General features: G+C 16.6%; 2 protein-coding genes across 2 annotated transcripts; both read right to left on the bottom strand.

Moving 5' to 3' along the window:
* Positions 1 to 2,186: 2,186 nt before the first annotated feature.
* On the bottom strand, positions 2,187 to 12,408 carry LOC135121593 (splicing factor C9orf78 homolog; the record flags this gene model as incomplete). The annotated part of the gene is made up of 9 exons (XM_064045895.1): positions 12,360 to 12,408; positions 12,179 to 12,299; positions 11,605 to 11,630; positions 8,063 to 8,134; positions 6,010 to 6,112; positions 4,775 to 4,854; positions 4,570 to 4,635; positions 4,371 to 4,414; positions 2,187 to 2,266 (listed from the first exon to the last, which is right to left on the bottom strand). Coding segments are annotated over exons 4-9 (435 nt in total), but the record flags the coding sequence as incomplete, so codon positions are not given.
* Positions 12,409 to 14,288: 1,880 nt separating this feature from the next.
* LOC135121595 (uncharacterized) lies at positions 14,289 to 15,520 on the bottom strand. Its single transcript, XM_064045897.1, has 3 exons — positions 15,452 to 15,520; positions 14,823 to 15,006; positions 14,289 to 14,748 (listed from the first exon to the last, which is right to left on the bottom strand). The coding sequence occupies exons 2-3, from the start codon at positions 14,992 to 14,994 to the stop codon at positions 14,303 to 14,305; spliced, it is 618 nt and encodes a 205-aa protein (XP_063901967.1). The 5' UTR covers positions 14,995 to 15,006; positions 15,452 to 15,520; the 3' UTR covers positions 14,289 to 14,302.
* Between the last annotated feature and the right edge of the window lie 762 nt (positions 15,521 to 16,282).

Here is a 16,282-nt window from a genome sequence, read left to right as displayed (position 1 = left end):
GCGCTATGAAGTAACCAATTAGCAGGTTAAAAATTTTACGTTTTTTTCCCGTCTAGCAGGAAAAAAGATTAGCAATAAAATACAACCTAAAGGTGCCGTATTTTCTTCATGCTAGCCAGTGTGAAAGTACCACATACTATTAAGTTTACTTTATAGAATGTTTTAAGAAGGATAATTTTATTGAAATTTAAATCGCTTTGGGTTTTATTATAAATAGAATGAACCCATTATTATGAAAATTTTGAATTATTGTTTTATTTAATTAAGAGTAACTTTAAAAATAGTAATATTACTTTGGGTTTTATTATGTATTATATGAACGCATCACATTGCAAAATTTTTAATCTTTTGAAAACTGTATACCTTGAAGAACAAGCAAGTGAAGCTTTTTATGTTTTTATTTGCCTTTCTTGTAGCTTTTTATTTAAACATTACTTTTAAGCATTAAAAAATTTCTATCAGTTAGCCTCATTTTTATTTTAGTTCTAAATTTTTGTGTTGGAAAAGTAGAGAAGTGCTGTTTTGTATAAAAACAACTTTAAAAATTTCTTTTTGTGTAGCTTCTTTATTAAACATTTAAGTTTTTCACTTAAAATTTTTGTGGTAAAGTTTAGGAACTAACAAGATGGTTAAAAGAATTTGTACTTTTTATTATCAACCCATCATCCTTCGTTCTTTTTTTTTTAATTTTTTACTCAAATTTGTTTGACTAAGATTAATTTTAAAAGGTAAGTTTTTAAAAGTGATTTCTGGAAAGCTTTATCTTTAATTTTTTTCGAGTTTTTAGGGTTTTGTTTTCAAAGGTTCACTTAAATACTATTATTATACAAGAATAATTTCTAAATTTATAAATTAGTTGTAATTTTCTAAGTTTTTTCTAGAAAAACAATAACTTTTTTTCATTTATAATATTTTTTAGTATTGCAAAAGACAAACTCAAATATTCTTTATAAATATTGTGTCCATTTTTTTTTAATACGAAGGATTAAAATAATTATATTTTTAATAATTACATCAACTTTTTACAATAAAGTAGAATTTTTTACGCCATCTTTAAATGGACAGTAAAAACTATATATATTTTTATTTATTTTAAACGTTCTTTTTGGGTTTTATCAATATTTGTCTATTAAAAGGACTATAATATATTTAATATATAATAATTAGATCTGAATTTTACATTTGAGCTAAAATTTTCACATATCTAAATGGACAGTAAAATTCATGTGTATTTTCTAGTATTCTTTGGTAATGCCAAAGAGAAATTTAATTATCCTTTATATACACATCCTATTTATATTAAAGTTAATTTTAGTGATCTTTATATATTAAGAGGATTATTTACATACTAAGTTGAATTTCTCAGCCATCTCGAGATGGACACTTTTTTTTTTTGCTCTTCATACCCACTATAACAAGTTAAGTTATTTTTTAGCCATCTTAAGATGAACATTGAAAAATATTTTAATTCTAATATTCTTTTGTACGGTAATAAAAATTTATATACACATGGAAAAGTTTGTTTGTTTTTAAATAAAAAAAGATTGCTTAATTCCTCTTTATACATGCTCATAAATTGAGAATATTTTTAGCCTTTAGAAGATGAGCAATAAATGAAGAATTTTTTTTTATTTCATAATCTTTCTTAGTGAAAATTCTTTGACTACATATTATATATACGAACTATATCTAGAAATTGTGTAATCAATTTATTTAGAATCTTACTAATCTTTTGATTTTTTAAAGGATACTTAAATACAAATATAAAATAAAATTTAGTTCAAAATTTACAAATTACAAAATTTTTTAGCCTTCTCGAGATGGATAATTATTTTTTGTTTTGTAAAAAAGCAAATTTTTTATTTAAATCTAATTTTACTATAAATTTTTTTAAGCCTGAATTTATTATGCAAAATAGAATTGCTTTCAGGCAGAAGTAAAGAAAAATTAGAGCATAATAACGCAAATCTCTACAAATTTCTTAACTAAATTTTAATTATATTGTAGTAAGAAAACTATTTAGTAAATTTACAGGCTAAAAAGTAAATATTACTATTTATAACTAAGTTTATAAGGGAAATTTTATTTTCTAAATCCACCACAGATAGATCAATTTCTTCTTTAAATAAATAGAAATTTTAATCGGAATTTTAATATTTTTTGAATCTTTTTCTAAAATTCTCAACGGCTTTGTCATCTGTGGCTTGAAAATTATTGGATTCTTTACTATTTTTTTCATTTTCTTCCGTTTCATATAAAAGTTGAACTATAATTTAAAAAAATATTTAAAAATTATAAATATAAATTTATAATAACTAATATTTTATTAATAAAAATATTAAAAAAAAAGTAAATTTAAATAGTTTTATATTATAAAATAATAAGAGAAGAACTAAATTAGTATTAAATTAATTTAATTATAAATTATTTTACAACAATGAGTGAATAAGTTTATATAAATTACATTTGTATTTCTTACAAACTTTTTTTATTTTTATGAAGTTTATATAATTTGATGAAGTTATAATAAATATTTAATATATATTATAAAAAAAGTTTAAAAAAAATTAACTAATTCCAATTTTTATTAAAAATAATTTAAGTAACAATAAAATAATTTAAAAATCCATTTTTTCCATAATATTATAGAAGAATTCGCAATAATTTTAAAAGTTATAATTATAAAAATTTTAATTTTTATAAAATTAAAAAAAAATTGAAAATTTAATTTAAAATAAATAAATTTATGTAAATTTTTAAAAGAATTATTGACGTTAAAAATTATTAAAAAGTTATTAATTATAATAAAAAGATTAGTAGTTTTTTAAAAATAAATAAAACTAATCCTTTTTACAAAATTTATAATACATTTTAATTAAAAACTAAAAAAATAAGGATTTATGAATTTAAAAGTTATAAAGATTAAAAAATATAAAAATATACAAAAAATTTATTTTACAAATAAAAAAATTAAAAAAATTAAATTAAAATTATTTGAAAAGAAAATATAAAAAATAAAATTCCGAAAAATTTTTATTTATTTATAAATTTGAAAAAAAAAATTTAAGGTAAAATTTTATAATATTTAAAAAGTTATAAATAAGAACAAAAAGATTAGCATTTTTATAGAAATTAATAAAATTTATAAAATTATAAATCTAAAATTTAAATTTAAATTAAGTTAAAGTAAAAGATGTATAGAATATAAAAATTTTAAATGATTACAAAAATATAAATTTTATAATTTTTTTTATAAAATAATTTCAAAATAATCGATTTAAATAATATAAAAAAAATCTAAAAAACAAAATTTTAAAAAAATTTATAAAGAAAGTTGAAGCTTAAAATTTATAATATTTAAAAAATTAACGATAAAAAAAAACGTATAAGAATAAAATAAATTTAAATTATTTTTTTTAATTATAAATTTAATTAAATAATTTTGTATTCTGAAAATAAAAAAAAGTAAAAGATTAAAAGATTTTGAAATTATAAAAAATTATAAAAATATAAATTTTCTTGAAATTTTTTTTAATTATAAAATATATTAAAAATATTTTATATAAATAATTGGAAAGAAAATTTAAAAAAATAATTTAAAATTAATTTAAAAATTTTAAAAATTTTAAAAAAATAAAAATATAACAATAAAAAATTTAATAATAAATTTATTATATTAATAAAAATATTATAATTACACATTATAAAAGTTATTTATGTATTAATAATAATTTATAAATGTTTTAAAATATTTAAAGTATAATAATAAATAAAAAAAAGTTTAAAGAAAGTAATATAATAAAAAAATACAAAGTGTAAAAAAAAAATATAATAAAAAAGTTTATACTTATAAAAAAATAATAATGATATAAATATATATATTACTATTATAATGAAAACTATTAAATGGTTAGCAAAGAAAATAATAGAAGAATAATACTCATGGGAAATATAAGTAAAATTATTTATAATATAAAAATTATATAAATAGAAACATAAAAATAATAACAAACAAAACTAAAAAAATTTAAAAAAACGCAAAAAAAGTTTAATAAATATAGAAATTTATAAAAGAAGCAAAATTAATAGCAATGAAATTTATTATAATTATAAAACTATAATTATATAATAAAAAAGTCACATGGTTATTATACACAAACTGTAAATCAAAAGTCTATATTATATAGTTTAAGCCAATGGCATGGTCTGATGTTATCAAATTATGTGGACTAGCCTATAAAAGTTTTATTACGGTCCGGTTTAATAATAATATTATTTTGCTATAAAAAAAATTTCTTTATAATATTTAAGTAGAATTGTAATAATAATATTAATAACAATAACAATAACAATAATAATAAAACAATAACATCGAGTTCCAGCGAGAAATGGATCGACTTTATATTTTGGTTGTCTATAAATATAATAATAATAATAATAATAATAATAATAATAATAATAATAATAATAATAATAATAATAATAATAATAATAATAATAATAATAATAATAATAATAATAATAATAATAATAATAATAATAATAATAATAATAATAAATAATGAATACTCGTTAAGTTTATTCAAAAGTTGATGTTTAGCTTTTTCAAAAGCTTCTATATTTTTAAGTTTCGCTCTGCAATAAGTGATATTTTTTTTATTTATAGTAATAACAAAATAATAATAATAATAATAATAATAATAATAATAATAATAATAATAATAATAATAATAATAATAATAATAATAATAATAATAATAATAATAATAAATACTCCAATCCCAAATCGACCTCTGGTATTCCAGAGAGCATCGAGCTAGAAAGCATTTCTTCCTTTTCCATACGTTTTTGCATCTATTAATAAATATCGGAGTTAGTATTATCTTGGTAGGGTTTATTTATATTGGAACAAAGTAATATTATTTAAATATTTTTCAATGCTCATATTACATTGATACCATTTAGCTTAACTTTTGGTAAAAATTAAATTACAGGTGCCCTCAAATAGGTACGATTTAAGAGGAGTCTGGTAATTTTTAGTAACATTAATGCCACTTAGATATGGTTTGGTATTTATTAATTTTCCAAAACAACTTTAAGAAATGGTAAACGGCGCGGTTTAGAATCAAATTGGTTGAATTAATTTAATTGATACAGTTAAAACTAATTTTGGAAGTTCTATGAAAAAGTTGTTATTAACGACCAATAGGTGCGATTTAAGTAACAAGTTTGGTAGATTTTTGTTTCACTGATGCAATTTAAATATTTGGCGTGCATTAATTTTATAAACCAATTTAACAAAAATGACAAATAGGTCTCTTTAGGATACAAATTTGGCAACTTTTAAAAATAATGTTTCATAAAAATTAATTTTGGTGTTCATTAATGCTCATTATCTTTAGAAATTATAAAAAACAATAATAGTTTACTGATGCCAAATTGGTACCCATAAAGATGTTTTTGGTAAACTACATTAAATTGAACAGTATTAACACGTTTGGACTTTATCATTCTCTTATTGGAGCCATTAAAGTTATTTAGGTGATATGTAGTAAAAGTTACAGTTTTTAACATGTTTGAACTTAAAAATTAACTGTTAAACTTTTTCTCTTTTTGGTGCCATTAAGAGCAATTTAAGTAACATTTAAGAAAACTTGCCTACAAAAAAAATTTAACTTTTTCTATTTCGTATTTATAACAACTTAAAATATATTTTTTATTTTTACTTTTTAATATATTCTTTCCCTTTTTTTGTTTATTACGAAATATATATAAAAAGTAATAAATACAAAAAATTAAACATATAAAAGTTTTCTATTTAAATATAATAAACTTATTCTTAAAAAAATATATAGACTGTTTTATATATCGCTTCCATAATAAACTTTTATTATTATAATTATATATTTACCATCTACTATTTAATAAATTTTAATCATTTTTATTTTTTAATAAAGTTTTGTTACTATTATTATTTTAAAAAACATCAAAATATAGATAAAATTCTACTGCTTTATATTCTTCCAAATCAAACTCTTCATCTTCTTTATTTTCGTCTTCCGGTACAGTTTTGCCCAGCCGCTTTGCTAATTGTTGTTCTACGTACTTCTCCCTTTTTATTTTTTTATATAATTATTTATAACTTTTAAGAGATATATAAAAAAGTAATAAAAATTAAAATATTAAAATATATAAAAAATGTTTTTATATATATAAATAATATTAACACTTTAAATAAAAATAAATATAAGTAAAAAAGGAAATATTATAATAAAAAATTATTGAAAAAAGGTTTTATATAAAAATATTAATCAAATTTCCAAAATATAATAAAATTGAAGAAAAATAAATTTTAAAAGTAAAAAAAAAATAAAAACTAGAAAAGTTATTTTATATTTAAATATTAATCAAAGTTATAGAAAAAATACTTTTTCTAAAATATTTAAAAGCTTTTAAGTACGTATTATTAAAACTATTAGAAATATAAGAAAAGTTTGAATAATATAAATATTTTAAGGAAATATAATAATAAAAGTATATTAATATAATATTAATAAAACTTTTTTTTAATAAAAAAATTTTCTTATAATATTATAAATATTAAAAGTAAAAAGAAAATATAATAAAAAAGTATTTAAAAAGTTTTTTTTAGTGCCAATATATAAAATTTAATAAAAATTAAATATAAAAAGTAAAAAATTATTATAAATTTTTTTTATATATATAAATATCATTAAAACTTTAAAAATAAATATAAATAATAAGTAAAAAAAAAATAATAAAGTATAAAAGAGTTTTTATTATATATAAATATCTAAAAAAAAAAAAAAAGTAAAAAATTAATATAAAAGTATTAGAAAAAAGTTTTTAATTTTATAATAAAATAAATATTAATAAAAAAGTAATAAAATCTAACAAAAACTTTTTTTATATATAAATATTTAAACTTTTAAAAAAATTAACAATATAAGTAAAAAAAAAATTTTTTATAGAGATATATTTTTAAATAAATATTTTAAAACTTTTAAATATAAATATAAATAACAAGTAAGAAATAAATAAAAAAAGTTATAAAAATGTTTCTTATATAAATATTTAAAAATTATAATAAAAAAATTGATAAAAAGTAATAAATACATAAAAAAAGGAGTAAAGAGACTTTTTATATCTGAATATTTTTAAAACTAATGTAAAGTAAAAAACAATATTAAAGTATTAGAAATTTTTTTTTAATATATTAATATTATTATAATTTATGAAAAATAAAAAAAAGTTTTTTTTATATAAATATTAGAAACTTATAATAAATATAAATAAAAGAAAAAAAAAAGAAAAAGTTTTTGAAAATATAAAATTATTATAGTTTCATATAAAAAATTATGACACATTTTTGTATAAATATTTATAAAAGTTTTAATTATTATTATAAATAATAATATAAAACTTACGAATAATATTAAAAAAACAAAGTTTATTAATATCAACTAAAAAATATGATAAAATGATAATCGATAGTAAAAAATAATATAAATTTTATGATAGAAATTTATCATTTTTATATATATAAATTATATTTATATATATATTCATATATTTTTTCTTATTACTACTATATAAATATATTTTTAATAAAAGTAGATAATAATAAAAGAAATACGATAAAAATGATAATAGTAAAAATAAAATAAACAATTATTAATAAAATTTTATCAAAGAAGGTTATTATTATTTTTATATGAAAAATGTATTAATAAATATTTTTAGTTTACTTTTTTATTTTTATTATATAATAACTATATGAATTTACACATAATAATAATATAGAAAAGAAAAATATAAATTTTAAAAAAAGAAAATAAAAATGAGAATCTTGAAAAAATAATTAACATATAAAAATAAAAAAAACAAATAAGAATTATAATAAAATTATAAATAATAAAAAAATTGTAAAATATTAATATAAAGAAAAAAATAAAAATTTACACGTAATAATAATAATAATAATAATAATAATAATAATAATAATAATAATAATAATAATAATAATAGTAATATAATTTACATGTAAAGAGTCGTTGAAAATGCAGACTTTTTCCCGCCGACTGAAAAACCGCCTAAGGACATCTGCCCGTCCCTCAAAACAATTATTATTATTATTATTACTATTATTACTAAAACTTTTGGAATTATTATTATTACTACTAAAACTTTTATTATTATTATTGTCACTACTATAACTATTATGATTATAATTATAAAATTTTTTATTATATTTATTAATCAAACTACTTAGACTTTTACTATTATTATTATATCCTTATTTACTATACTATCTTATTAGTACATTATTATATTTACTTTTGTTATCATAATTTATATTATTACTACTACTATTACTATTATTTCTTATTTTAAATAAAATTTTATATAATTATCATTACTTTTATATTATTATTTGCAATAAAACAAAATACTAGAAATAATAATAAATATATGTTATCTATATTCAAAAAAAGTTAAATATAAATAGTATATATTATTATTTTTCATGTAATAGTTTTAATTTAAAATTATAAATAAATATAATCATAATGTTAATGTGAAAAAATAAATATGTATTAAAAAAAATATAAAAAATAAAAAAACTTTTATAGTAAAAATTAAACGAAAAATAAATTAAATAAGAAATAATATAATTTTATAATTATAATAAAAAAATAAAGAAAAAACAAAAATTATAAAATTTATTAATAATAGTTATAAAAAATAAAAAATTGATAATAATAATACAAGTTTTAAACAACTTTAACGTGAATAATTATTTAAAGACAACAAATATTATTGAAATAATTATTTTAATAATAATAAGAAATATTAATAGTAATATTATAAAGCAAATAAAAAGTAGAATAATAAAATTTTTTAAACAACTTTTATAATAATAATAATATATAATGTAAATAACAATTATAATAACATAAAAAATACATAAAAAATAAAAATAATATACAACTTTAATATTAATAAATATAGAAAAATAAAAAATTATAATAATAAATATACTATTTATATAAAAATAAAGAAATTATAAGAAAAGTATCAAGCAACTTTAATAATAGTTCTGAATAAATAAAAAAAAGTAAATAGTAAATAATAAAATCCTAAAAGTATAATAATTATCATTTTATAAAAATTAAATAAAAAATAATAATAAAAAAAAACCTGTGAAACAATAATAATTATAAAAAATTTAAAAATTTAAAAAATAATAATAATGAAATATTTTCGACGACTTTAATAATAATTATATAAAAAAATTAATAATAATAATAATTATAAATAAATATAATATAATATATAAACAAATTTCATAAAAAAAAAAATTATAATAATAAATATATTTAAAAACTTTTATAAAAATTATAAAAAAAAATATATAATTAAATTATTTATAGACAAGTTTAATATAAATACTATATAAATATGAAAAATAATTATAATCAAATGTTAAACAACTTCAATATTAATAATTATTATAAAATAAAAAAAAAATAATAAATATTATTATTAAGCAACTTTAATAATAATAATAACAATAATAAGAATAAGAATAAGAATAATAAATATACTGACAACTTTGATATAATAAAATTATACAAAAAAATAAAAATAAAATAAAATGACAAAATCTTAAGCTACTAATAAAAATTCTAAAAAAAGTCAATAAATAAATAAATATAAATATAATAATAATAAAAATATTCAACTTCTTTATGAATAATAATAAAAAATAAAAATAAATAATAATAATAATAAAATAAGTAAATAACTATTATATTAATAATTATAAAAAATATATATAAATATAAAAATGATAATAATGAAATTCTAAACAACTTTTATATTAATAATTATAAAAAAAAAATAACATAATAAAAGTAATAATAATAATAAAATAGAAAACAACTTTCATCTTTATACTTTTAATAATAATAAAATATTTAATAGTAATTAAAAAAAAATAAAATAATTATTAAATATCTTAAAATAATTTTTTTTGAAAGTAAAATATAATTTATACGTTCCAAAAAAATTTATATTTTATAAAAAAATGTAAAGAAAATTTAAATTATTATTACAAAATTTAAAAACAAAATTACTTTCAAAATTTTAAATATTAATACTAAAAGTTATAAAATTAATAATAATTAGAAGTTTTATACTAAATAATAAAAAAGTAAAAATAAAAATTACCAAAAAAAATTAAAATTTTTACAAATAAAAATTAAAAATTTACATAAAAATAGTATAAAAGAAATAAATTTTTTTTGTACAGTAAAAAAAAAATAAAAATTAATTATTATAAAATTTAGTACGAAAAAAAAATTTCCTTGACATTACCAATATTATTAATAATAATAAACTTTTATTTGGAATTTGTTTAAAAAATAATAGATAAAAATAAATCTAATTATTATAAACATTAGTATATCATAAGGAATAATAGAAAAAATAATAAATGAAAAAAAACTTTAAGTATTTTAAAATTTAGTTTTTTAAGAAAATTAAAAAAAATTTTTTATTTAATATAATATTAAAATAACAATTAATAAATAAAAATAAATTTAATTATTATAAAATTTAATATATAAACAAAAAAATAATAAATAATAATAATAGAATAAATTATTATAAAGTTTAGTATATAAAAAGTATTTTGAAAAAAAATATAAATTTTATAAGAAAATTATTTTAAAATTAAATTATAAATAAAAATAAATTTAATTATTATGAAAATTGTATATAAAATAAAAATTAATAAATTTTTTATTTAAAAATAGTTTATTAAAAACATAAATTTATTTATGATAAATTTAATTTATATAAACAATTTATAATTAAAAAAAAGAAATTTTTATTTGAAATTTGCTTAAAAAAATAATTAATAAAAAATTATTTTTTTTTTAAAGTTAATATATAAAAAGATAACAAAAGAAAATTATTAAAAAATTAATTAGTAAAAATATAAAATTTTTATGAAAATTATATGAAATTTGTTAAAAAAAATAAATAATTACTATGGAAATTAGAGATAATAATAATAATAATATATAATAATAAAAAAAGAAATTTGTATTTAAACTTTGTAATAAAAATTTATTAATAAAAATAAATATAATATTTTTTATTTAAAAAACTATTAAATACCATAAAATTAATTTAAAATTTTGTTAAAAAAATAAAGAATAAAAATAAAAATAAAAGAATTTTATTTTAAATTAGTTATAAAATTATTAATAAATAAAAAAAAAGAAATTTCTATTTGAAATTAGTTTAAAAATATCTAAAATAAAATTTAATTTAATTATTATAAAATTTAGTACGTAAAAAAAAAAAACAATAACAAAAATAATTAAAAGAAATTTTTATTAAAAAAATTTTCTTTGTAATATTTATAAAAAATTAATTTGATATAAAATTTAGTACTTAAAAAAAACAATAGAGGAAGTAATAATAAAAGAAAAATCTCGTTTAAAATTATTATTTGATTAGTAACAATTTTAATATAAAGTTTTTCGTGAAATATTATTCTGCTTCCTTTACCTGATTGCAGACTTTTCCTTCAGTTCCTTTTTTTAATTATTTTATGAAAATATATATTATATGAATAAATAAATAATAAATTAAATAAAAATATGTAAGTAAATATATAAATAATATATAAAAACTTTAATTAAAGATATGTATACATAAATAAAATATAAAAAGAAATAAAATATAAAATAGTAAATATATGAATATATTAATAATAGATTAATAAATAAATAAAATATTAAGTAGAAATATAAAAGTATAAATATACAAAATAATATATTATATAGAAGTATAAATAATAAAAGTAACAAATTATATAAGTAATAAACAAATATAGAATTTGTAATGATTAATAATGTAACAAATATATTTTTTATAAACGAATATATAAGTTAATAAAGAAATTAATAAATATATAAACAAATTTTATAAGTATAAATCTAAATATACAAATCAATAAAATAATATATAAATACAAATAAAAAAATAATTGTATAAATAAATAAATTAAAAAATCAATAAATATATGATTATAATAATAATTAAAAGAATAAATAAAAGTAAAAAAAGAAAAAAAAAGAACAAGTTCTTTTTTCTTTTTTCGTTCTTCGGCATCTTCAGCAACGGCAAGTCTATCTACAGAAACACCTTTCCCTTTCGCACGGAATTTTTGTAATTCTAAAGTTTCTTGAATGGTTATAATTCTGAAAAATAAAAAAAAAACTCTTTTTTAATAGTAAATAATAATTTATTTATATAACAACTTTTCAGCTTCATCCTCAATATTGTCTTCATCACACTTATCAATATTTCTTATGTGTTTCGACCTTTTTCGAGTTTTAAACATTAAAAATAAATAAATAATAAAAACAGAGAAGTTAAGAAAAATATTCTTAAAAAGTATTAATAAAATATATATTATGAAAATTAATAAAATACGAACTTCGTTGGCTTTTAAAAAACTTTTTAGTAATAAATGAATTTTTCTGCGCTTCATGAGATCGTTATAAATTATGCGCTTCCATTGGCGAATTTTATTTAAGTTTTTTACTACAGTATATGTAAAAGAGTAGTTTTTCGTATAAAATATTAACGTAAAAGTTTTTTCGGTAACGGTTCACAGGGCCTTAGTGATAGTGACACAATATTAACTATATATATGAAAAATAAATACTTTATTATATCTGAAGAAGTATAAACGTTTGCCTTAATAAGGATTTCACTATAAGTCGTTTATTTCTATTTTTTTTTTAAAGAATTCTTTAATATAGATACAAAATTTATTAAAAAAAATTTGTAATAATTGATTAAGCGAAACTTTCTAATAAAGCCTTTTAAAACTTGAAGTTTTTTAGGTTGACATGCATTATTCATCCTTTTTTAATTTTTGAAGTGTTCTGGAGGACTAGTAGGCTTTTAAATTTATTCCACAGACCTTAATTTAAATAGAAATCACTCTTGAGAATAAATTCATATGCCTAACAAAAAAAAGTTATAAAAGACGTCCCAAAAACAATACTTTTACATATAAAAAGTCTTAAAGTTCTTCAATACGTGGGCATCTAACGTAACTGCTTTATATTAATAACTCCTTTATAAACTTCATTTTAGTTTAAAATAAAGGTAGTTCGCAATGCTTATAAACTTAAATTACTTTAATTAAAAAAGATTTATGCCCTAACAAATAAGGATTTTTTTTTACAATCCTTTACTTTATAATAAAACCGGTAACACTAAAGTTATATAATTAACACAAACTGCTAAATAGATAAATTTATTAATGGAGTTTGAAAAAGTTAAAAAATAATAATTTTGCCTAAACATAAACGAAAGCTCTCCTTGAATTATGTAAACATTCGCAGAATACAAATTTTCAAAAAATTAAAATTAGTTTATATTTAATAGTAATAAGCCCTTTAACATAAAAGGTAATAACTTTATAATATAATTTTAAAAACGTATATAAATTTTTAATAAAATGAGAAATTAAAAAAAACGAGTTAAAATTTAGTTTACCATAAAAATAATAACTATAAACTCTTTAGTATATAAAGTTTAAAATAAGTATAAAAACTTTAAAATTTTTATTAAAATCACCAGAAAGTAAAGAAATGAGGTAAAGAATTAGTTAATATAACGCTTGATGACTAAAATCTCTTCAATTATAAAGCAAATAACATTATATATATAAATGTAAAAAAATAAAAATGTGTAACTTTTTTCAAAAAAAAAAATTAAAAGTAATTAAGTATAAAATTTAGTTTATTACTGTAATATACAAAGTAATAACATTACACATAAATATTTATAGGATCATATTTTATTTTTTTACTTATTATTGATTACTACCGTTTTATATTTATTATTTTACAGGTAATTATTATATATATATTTGTTAGTATTAGTATTTTATATTTTTGTTTTACTTATTATTTGGGCTTTTAAAGATTCGATTAAAAAATGTTTATCAGAAAATTTAATAACTAAGAACTCTTCAATATTATAACAAAAAATTAATTTAAAATCTTGATTTCTTTAAAAAAATTATAATTCAAAAATGTTTATCATAAAATTAAAAAAGATAAATTTAAGATAAAAAGTAAAGAGTAAATTTGTAAAAGTGATCTAATGAAATCAGAAAGTAAAAGATCGATATATAAAAACTAGTTTATTAATAACTTTATTCCAAACAAAAAAAATCTGCAAGCTATCGATAACGACGAAGGGAAAGTGTATTATGGCGCTTCCACGTGGCTCTTCTGCCGGATCCTTTTGTATTGTTAAACAAATGTCCTCTTCCGACTTTTCCTCTATTCTTTTTTCCTGCGGAAGTCAAGCCGCGGTGCTCCCGATGTTTGTGGACTGGAGCGCAAATCCAGTTCATGCGAGGATCGCGCCGAATGGCTTTATGGCTGGGATCAACCATAATCACTTCAAAAAATTTATATGTCGAATCTTGAACAACCCAGTAGGAATTGAGAACGCGTAAATTTCCACAGGCAGAGCCCGCACGCGTTTCTGCTAATGATTGGAGTGATCGCTGCCATTTAAGCTGGTTTACTCCCATGTTAGTTGGTTTTCCAAAAGTACATCCTTTCCGTACAGGGCGCTTTCGGCCACCACGTCGAACACGGACTCTGTAGATCACAAATCCTTCAAAAAATTTAAATTTATAATTAAAAATTAAATCAAGGAAAGGAAAGGAAATTAAAATTGTAATGACTAACCCTGCTTAGCTTTATAGCCAAGCCTGCGTGCCTTATCAGGGCGAGTAGGTCGAGAAGCTCGATGAATGGCAGACAACTGTCGGAATTGCCAAGCTCTAATTCTGAATAAAAAGCGCAAAACGTCGCATTGCTTCTTCTTGTAAAGTTCTTCAATATACTTATAGGCCCCCATGACGATCTGAAACTAAAACATCGATAAAGATAACATAAAGTTAGAATAATTATTACTTTAAAAAAGGAATTTTAGGAAAAGTTAAATATATATAATAAAAGTGTGAAACAAACTAAACGTTTAATTGCACAAAAAAGTAAATATATGCTATAATAACATTAAATGTCCTTTAATTTAAGCTTAATTATAAGCATTCATATTTTTGAAGAAATACAAGCATTTTTCAAAAAAATGTAATTTACTTTTAAAACATTTGACAAATATAAGCATGATTTAAATAATAATAATAAAAAATTATGATTTAAAAACAACTCAAAATAATAAATTTTGTCAAAGTAAATACAAGGTTAAAAGATAAATACATATATATAAAGCCCATTATAATTAAGCTAGTAAAAGGTAACACACATTTTAAAAATACTTTATCCAATAATTTATCTAATAACTATATACTCACCTAGGTATAAATAAGTCAAGGGAACTTAAGGCACCCGCAGGGAAGAAGAAGGTTTAGTAAAAAAAAAAAATTTTAATGGATCATAACGAATGCAACACGCGGTTATGCATGAGATTCATTATCAGATATAAGAAAGTTACGTTTTAGCGTTACTACTAACGCTTTAGAATTATTAATGGTGTTTATTTGTAAAAGTAAATCGTTAACCAGTGGATTAGATTTTATTAAGAAAAAAAATAAGATTTCGTTGTTTTCTTTGGGGGGATCTTTAAATTTTACTTTACATTATAATTGGTTTGGTTTTAAACTTTTTATAAATAGAGTGTATATGTTATATTTTTACGATAATATACAGAAGCTTAATTTTTTCTTCAGTATATAATTACAGCCGTTTTTTATGAACCTTTTTCTTATCTCTTTTTCTTAAACCTTGCATAAAAAATTTTTTATGTCGATTTTTTCGTTTTATTACTTATTTTTTGACTATTTAACCGTTTTATATTGCAGAAGGGGGTTCTTCCTTAAGAATTGATTTGTGTAATTTAATTTACTTTTTTCTCTTGGTAAATCTTTGTTATAATTAAAAACTTTTTGATCCAATGTGGAGCAATAAATATCGGAAAGGAAAGAATGAAACGTGCTTCCGGAGTTGACTTAAAAAATTTGTTTAAATGCGTGGAGTGTGTTTTTTGAGAAAAAAAAATGCTAGTTTACCTTAATTTCAAATAGTTTTGGTTTTATATTCATTTTTTTAAAATAAAATAAAAAAAGGTTTAAAAACTTGAGTTTAGCTTTATTAATTAACTTTTACTATTTATGCTACTAATGTAA

This window comes from Zophobas morio, unplaced genomic scaffold (assembly GCF_036711695.1).
Source record: "Zophobas morio isolate AGI-343-1 ecotype UQ-CSIRO unplaced genomic scaffold, CSIRO_AGI_Zmor_V1 ptg000635l, whole genome shotgun sequence".
Taxonomy (NCBI): domain Eukaryota; kingdom Metazoa; phylum Arthropoda; class Insecta; order Coleoptera; family Tenebrionidae; genus Zophobas; species Zophobas morio.
Note: the sequence above shows the minus strand (reverse complement) of the source record. Positions and strands in the feature narration are given on the sequence as shown.